The sequence below is a fragment of the Staurois parvus genome, unplaced genomic scaffold (assembly GCF_062004578.1).
Source record: "Staurois parvus isolate SC_StPar_1 unplaced genomic scaffold, SC_StPar_1.0 ptg000154l, whole genome shotgun sequence".
NCBI lineage: Eukaryota > Metazoa > Chordata > Amphibia > Anura > Ranidae > Staurois > Staurois parvus.
The window spans coordinates 19549543-19557416 of NW_028317950.1; the positions used below are offsets into that span (position 1 = coordinate 19549543).

The window sequence follows — 7874 nt, forward strand, 5'->3', positions numbered from 1 at the left end:
TTATTTCCTGTGGTGTCTTCAGGGCAGGAAGTAAAGGAACAATATAATCATTTTTTGTAGTAGAGCTAGGAATCTTCAGCATTGTCTGGTTTTTATTGCTGTTCCTGTCCCATTTTGGAAACTTTCACTTGCAGGTTTCCAGTAGTAAAATTAATAATTAAAGTGATAGTAAACTCTTTTTTTTTTATTTTACCTACAGGTAAGCTTATAATAAAGCTTACCTGTAGGTAAAATGAATATCTCTTAAATGTGCACTGTCTAGGAGACATTTCAGTGAGTGGCAGTCTGTAATATCATCGGCGCATACCCATGCCCTTCCTTCAGAGCTGTGTGCCGCGGCTGAGACACTCGCGCGCATGTAAGGGAGTGACATCATGGTGGCTCGGCCAGTCAAGTGGCCACAGCCTGTGAACCCGGAAGGAAGACTTGATGAAGATAGAAGCCTCTTCAGCGGTGACAGCGCACACTGGAGGGCTTTTTTTTAAAGATAGGTCTTTCATAATGTGCTAGTATGTCATGCATACTAGTACATTATAACATTGCCTTGCAGGGGGAGTTTTTTATTTTTTCTTAAAGTTTACTACTGCTTTAAATGCTATGCCATAAATACCATACTGGTGACATAAAGTGTAATTTTTAGCTCATTTTTTTTTCTGGTGTAGCACCCAATAGAGCTACTGTTTTGCTAAATCTAATTTTTGGCCTCCATATAACCATGAGAGCAATACAGCAATATTCACTTATTTAGGTCTGCTCTTGGCTCTATAGGTATGGGCTAAATTACTTCCCAAGTCTCCAAGGGGATCCTGGGTATAGTGGGTGGGAGACCCATGACTCCAGCTTGCATGGTAATATCTCCCCAGCCAATCCCTGCTCAATATGGCAGGTGACCAGCAGGGGGCTGAGGGAGGTATAAATAGGGCAGAGTCCAGCGCAGAGGGAGCTCTTGTTCCTGGAGTTGTAAGACCTAGCTTGAGGGCTGTAGCATTCCTAGGATATCTGCGTGGAACTGCCAGCACTTTGTAGGGTCCCCGCTACAGTGTGGCTGGGGGACCCCTGTTCTTTTTCTTCTGGAGCATTCTCCAAAAGCCTCTCAAAGATCCAGGACACAGGCTGCTACAGTCAGGGCCATGGATAAGGCGGTACCACCAATCCTTCTGTATGGGGCCCAGGCCAGCAGGGGGGTCCAGGCAGCTGGGTGAATCAGATGTGGGCAGGGAGGGTGATCGGCACAGCAGGGGGCAATTATAGCCAGCTGATAGCTGGCTTCTTCTCCTCTCCCGCTGGCTTTCAGCTGCAGTAGAGAGAGCCATACAGGGGATCGGTTACAGTAATTGTTTAACACCCCACCCCTGCCACACCCATCAGTTGTCTGACCCTGCACATGGCGATCTGGAAATCAGAAAACAGTGAGTACCAGCCTTTTGGATCTAAAGACTTTCCGTAGTACTCCTGGGAGAACATTAGCTTCTACTTTATACATTCAGGACTGCATTCCTGTTTGTTGCTGTTCATCTATACACTTCAAAGGGGGTTCCTTCACTCTGAAGTGCAGAGTTAGTGTCATCATTTTCAAGTTTGCAGTTACTGGAGTATCCCTAGGGTCACCCTCACCCTATCCAAGTTCTACCCAAAAATTAAAAAAAAAAAAAAAAGAGCTGCACAGCCTTTTTACTGACTCAGGCGTGTGTGAAATGTTCAGGCAACTGTAAAAAACACAGCATACTCCTCATGCATTATCATAATAAAAGTTTTTATCAAAACCTCAAAAACAATAGATTTTTAGCTCTGAATAAAGGAGCCCAGCTTCTTTAACCAGATGTTTCAAGGATAGGACCCTGCAGCGTCTTGATACACTCCTGTATTCGTATTCCGTTTGTGAGTATTCAATTGTCTTTGAGGTTTTAATAAAACTTTTATCCCAGTAATGAACGAGGTGTGTGTGCCTTGAGGGCAGCTCCTGAGTCTGTGTCATGCACTGTAGATCCGTGTGGAGCACCTAGATTTGAGCGCTGATGTGTTGTACATCTATTGTGTGTGATATGTTGTTTGCCTGGCTATCTTGTGCATATCAGGGAATGGAACTCTCTAGGTTAGCAAGATAGTTTTTGTTTTTTTTCTTTTTAGGCAGAGGCTGAGTAGCAGCCTGGGATGAGTCAGCCTGTGAGTGAAACAGGAATTCACCTTAGGACAGGCTGGGAGGCACTAATAGGTCAGGGCTCCTGGAGCCCTCCCGCCCTTCCAGAAACTTTCTGAAAGAGGGGTGGAGGAGGGGGGAAAGCCCAGGTCTGAATGTTTGAGGGACCTTGGCCAATACCCTGGCAGGAGGGTGGGCATGGTGTCCAGGGGAACCCTCAAATGTGGCAGAGCCTTTGCAGCAGGGGCAGAGTGTTGGGTGGAAGAAGGAGTGAGAAGCTGGAGTTTGGAGCCTGGAGGGGGTCCCAGGGAGGGGGGCCTAACTATGGGCAATTGCTGGAGAAGAGGATATCTATTGTGCCATCGTCTCCTAGGGATGACATCCTGAGCAGCAGGGAAGGAGCCAACCAAGCAGCAGGGAAGGAGCCAAGGCCTGAAGGCAGCCACCAACCCACCAAGCTGCCAGGAAAGGATAGTGTGAACACTTTTACACCCCCTGGACCAGATAATGGGAGAGAGCAGTTAGATGGAAAACCCAACTAGCTTCTCATCTGGGACTACTGCATTAAATTAACATTGCCTGGGCCCCTTTGCCCAGGGAATACCTTCAGGTCGCTGGGTGAAGGGGAAGATTCATCTGGGGTCTTAGAAGGTACACCAAAGAGCTTTGGATGCTCTTAGAGCATCACATTTTTGTACATAGTTGTCCACATTTTGTTTGTACATAATTGCTCTAAGTTGTCCTCAAGTTTGCAGTTTCCTTGGGCATCCCATATACCACTAGACCCCATCCAAGTTAATAACCCCTTATTAAAACAACAAAACCAAGCTCAAAGACTGTTTACTGATTCCAGTGTGCAAAGTGTGGAAGAAAATGTGTTTTGTTTGGCTGTGCAGAGCTTTAGGGGGACCCACAACTCAGCGACTCCTAAGGGGGTAGTGCTACACATATTTTTGACACTTACTGTATTTACTGCTTTTTTAAATTGTAGGTGGAGTACACAGTTAATCAATAATATGATTTACTTTTCCAGCAGTAAAAACCTGACAGAGTATTTAACCCTCCCTGCTGAGCTGCCACAGGTGTGTGAACAGACTGATAATACAGTGTGCCTATTGTGTATAATACAGTGAACATAATCTACATGTGTGGTCCAAATATACAATAATATTTCAAATAATGATTGTGCTACATACTGTATATATGATCTACAATGCACAGTGCACTAAGGCTGTTGAAACTACTGTTTATTCATATTACCTTGACAAGACTGGGACTCATTGGGAAGCTGGAATCCCCTGGAGATTTAAGAAAGCATTTGGTGAAAAGGAACATGCAAAAGACAGTAGCCTTTAGGATCAAAGAATCCTTTTCTGTGTTTAACTTGCCATTATTTTTATTTGAAACCAATAAAGTTGATTTACTGCTATTGTCTATTACTGGATATCATTTGCTGTTTATTTGGTAGACTTAGAAGTAACTAAACAGTCACATAATGGAAGTTTACAGTATTTATTGTTGTGCACAGATTAACTGCAGTTGTTTTGGAACAGGGTGACAGTGACACCAAGCAGTGTTTTCAGCTGGCTCTGCAGACTGGCAATGCTCAACACCTGCACTGAGTTGGCGTTGTTTGGTGCCAGGGCTCCCTCAGCTCTCATGGGCCGGTTGTTGTTGTCCAGGCAGCAATAGCCACTCCATATGTGGCTGGGAATGTTGATCCTTTGCACACCGTCAACAGAGATCCAGTTGTTTCCAGGCGCCACGCCAGTCACCACATACATCTTACCACAAGTGGCTGCAATATCCCGCACTCTCTTTTCATTGCTTCGCCAAGCACCACTGTTTAGGGACCCAAACATGGGCGCCACATTGGTCAGAGTGTAGGTGGATTTCTGGATAGGCCCATCGGGATGATCGGCATTGGGGTTCAGATGCCCTTTATGGTAGTTGCTTCCCGTGTAATCAGAGTTGATGGCCTGATTCGATTTGATGAGGTCAGAGGCAACACCAGAGAGGCCTAGGCTGCGAATTGCAGATTCGGTTGCAGGCTGGAGCATCATTTCTTTGGGAAGCCTGGTGTCCACCAGCTGAAAGAAAAATGGAAACGTACGTAGGAAACTGGAGTAGTTAGTCTTAAATCTTAATTCAGCCTTATTATTTTTGTTTTGGTACTGTTGGGTAAGGTTAAAATTTCTGTCAGGTTTTTATTTCTAACTCATTTCCTCTCCCTTTATTGTCCATATAGGGGAAGTGATCACCTCCAAGACAGGAAAGTTCAAATGGCAATAAAAATTATTATCCCTTAACCACTCTACTAAAATCGTGTTTCCTCTGTGTTCTCATTGGAGAGATTTTCCATCACTTCCTGTATTGACAGGAAGTGAGAGGAAATCGCTAACAAGAACCCAGATCTCATTGAAAACCAAGCCTATGTTCTAAGGTTCTAAGCCTTCCATAGTTACATAGTTAGTCTGGCTGAAAAAAGACAAAAGTCCATCCAGTTCAAGCATTAAAAAAAAAAAAGTTATAATCTTATACCCACAGTTGATCCAGAGGAAGGCAAAAAAACCTCAGCAAAGCATGATCCAATTTGCTCCTGCAGGGGAGAAAAATCCTTCCTGATCAAATATTCCCTGGATCAACTTCACCTATAAATGTTAGTATCTAGTTATAATTTTTGTATCCAAGAAAGAATCCAGGCCTTTTTTAAAGCAATCCACTGAGCTGGCCAGAACTAACTCTTGAGGGAGTCTATTCCATATTTTCACAGCTCTCACTGTGAAGAAACCTTTCCATGTTTGGAGATTAAATTTATTTTCCTCCAGACGAAAAGAGTGCCCCCTTGTCCTCTGTGATGACCTCAGGGTGAATAACTTTACACCGAGTTCACTATATGAACCACTGATGTATTTATACATGTTGATCATATCCCCCCTTAATCTCCTCTTCTCAAGAGAGAATACATTCAGTTCCTCTAATCTTTCCTCATAGCTGAGCTCCTCCATGCCTCTCATCAGTTTGGTTGCCCTTCTCTGTACTTTCTCCAGTTCCCCAATGTTCTTTTTTGTGAATTGGTGCCCTAAACTGAACTGCATATTCCAGATGAGGTCTTACTAATGATTTGTACAGGGGTAATATGATATCTCTCTCTCTGGAGTCTATACCTCTTTTAATACAAGAGAGGATTTTGCTCGCTTTAGAAACCGCAGCTTGGCATTGCATGCCATTATTAAGCTTGTGATCTACCAGAACCCCCAGATCCTTCTCCATCATTGGTTCCCCCAGTTGTACTCCCCCTAGTATGTATGATGCATGCATATTCTTAGCCCCCAAGTGGATAACCTTACATTTATCAACATTAAACCTCATTTGCCACATAGTTGCACAATTAATCAGTGCATTGAGGTCGGCTTGTAAGTTGGGGACATCCTGTAAGGACGTTATTCCACTGCACAGCTTGGTGTCATCTGCAAAGACTGAAATGGGATTTATAATCCCAAACCCTATATAGTTTATAAATATATTAAAAAGTAAGGGTCCCAACACTGAGACTTGGGATCCACCACTGACAACCATAGACCATTCAGAGTATGACTAATTAACCACTACTCTCTGAATACGATCTTTTAGCCAGTTTTCTATCCCTTTACATACTGATTTTTCCAAGCCTGTAGACTTTACCTTACACATTAGCCTTGTGTGGGGAACACACTATCCAGAACGAAAAAAAGAGTTGGCTGGAGCTGAACTCCTCCAATATTTTGTTTGGAACATAGTGAGTAATGATTAGATACAAAAGGAAGGTAGGAGGTACACCAGAATAGTTTTTTTAGCTTTTCTTTTCAATGGAGCTTTGCGGTACGATGCCCGTTGATACCTGGGAGCAAAAAAAGTGAAATCACTATGAAATCACAGCGCACAAAGTGCACAAAAGTGCAGAAAATATCCCTGAACTCCCAGGGGTGCAAGGCTCCTTAAAAGGGCAAGGCACTCTGGTCTACCTAGGTTGAAGCCAGGAGGACACTGCTGCTTGGGGGCCAGCCGCATAACTGCTCAAGGACTTAATGAGGACTTTCCTGGACTGAAACCCCCGATGGGGAGAGGAAAAAGACCTGAAGGCCACAGATCAGAGGCAGGCCTCCAAAAAACCTGCACCCTCTGTCTCTGTGAGGAACAAATGCAAACCACATGTGCAGTGCTAGTGCCTGTCATGAATACATGCTTAAATAATATACACCAGAACAAGTGTCCCAGTTGACTTCCTTTCTCCTCTTGTTCCAATAACAGTTAAGAACTTTAAAATTTCCATACACTTTATGAACTGTCATTGAGCCAGGTAGTGAAAGGGAATCTCGCTAATGCAGAGGTCCTAGACCTTCCCCATACTATCCAAAACTGAAAAAAAAAAAAATTTTTGGCAGGCTTTTTGGTAGCGATTCAGTACAAAAGTATAGTTCTCTAAACCAGGGGTTTCCAAACTTTCCAAACAAAGGACCAGTTTACTGTCCTTCAGACAGTAGGGGGGGGGGGATTGTGAGTAGAAAAAGTCTCAGGTCCAACATCAGTGAGAGTAAACAAGGTCTCAGGTGTGGTGTTCAGTTGCATAGTGCCTGTGGTCAGTAGAAGGAGGAGTAGTGCCCCATCATTGCTATCACTGGAAGGAATATTGGCCCATCATTGATGTTAGTGGATGGAATAGGGTCCCCATCATTGATATTAGTAGGAAGAATAGTTTCCCATTGCTGGTGTCAGTTGGGGGAATTATGCCCCACTTTTGGGGTCAGAGTTAGGAATAGTACCCCAAAGGCCAGATAAAGGCTAGCAAAGGGCTGCATCCAGCCCTCAGGCCGCAGTTTGGAGACCATTGCTCTAAACCAGCAAGTAAGAGTTGGATCAAATAACCATAATATGCGTGTGGTTTGCTTCCAACCTTTGTAGATACACCTGTTTATTTTTATTTTTTTAATGTGGAACTGTTTTTATCATCTTTTGATTGTTGCAGTAAAAGTATTATGAATTTCCAGTGTGGTCACTAACCCCTTATCTTCCAAACTGAGAAATATACAGTATATAGCCACAAATAAATTGAATAAAATACATACAATGTACTGTATACATGCAACGTTGGGAACTCCTGTTGTAACTTAATTATTGAAAACGTTGAATTGCTTTTTTACTGACTAGCTGGATTGAGCTCTGGTTAATTTTTGTGCTTCTGATTAGACACCCAAGCATGGTTTGCAATCTGATTATTCCAGGTGCAACTTGTGTGAAGTGTTTATTTATGAATTTACTTTTAGAAAAAAAAAATCTGAGAAATTGTATTATGGTTTTCTGTCACTGATATATGACCTATATGATCTCACCTGTGGCTCCAGTCGGAAAGTCTGATCAGCTCCGGTGACATCTCCAGGCCTTGTGTCCAGGATATAAGCAGAATACAGAGGAACCCGGTTTCCCTTGTGATACAAAGAGGCGAAGAAGGGATTGTTGTAGGTCTCATACATCTGGCAGATGGTGTTCATTGTACCGGAGAGACTGGTAAACCCAACAGGAGGTGTGCTGGCATAGAACTGGCCCAGACAGTCGTTAAAGTTTGTGCTGACTTTGGCCAAGCCTGCATGAGCCAGAGCCAAAACCACAAAGAGCTGGAGCACCATGGTGGGACCTTCAGGAATTCTCAACTGTCCACAAACCTGGTGTGTACTCCTTCAACTACAAGACCTTGTTGTGT

At 43.5% G+C, this 7874-nt stretch overlaps 1 protein-coding gene across 1 annotated transcript; it reads right to left on the bottom strand.

The window, feature by feature from the left end:
* Positions 1-3635: 3635 nt before the first annotated feature.
* On the bottom strand, positions 3636-7874 carry LOC149463591 (endonuclease domain-containing 1 protein-like). The gene is made up of 2 exons (XM_089675362.1): positions 7507-7874; positions 3636-4227 (listed from the first exon to the last, which is right to left on the bottom strand). Exons 1-2 carry the CDS (start codon positions 7798-7800, stop codon positions 3667-3669), a joined length of 855 nt encoding a protein of 284 aa, XP_089531488.1. The 5' UTR covers positions 7801-7874; the 3' UTR covers positions 3636-3666.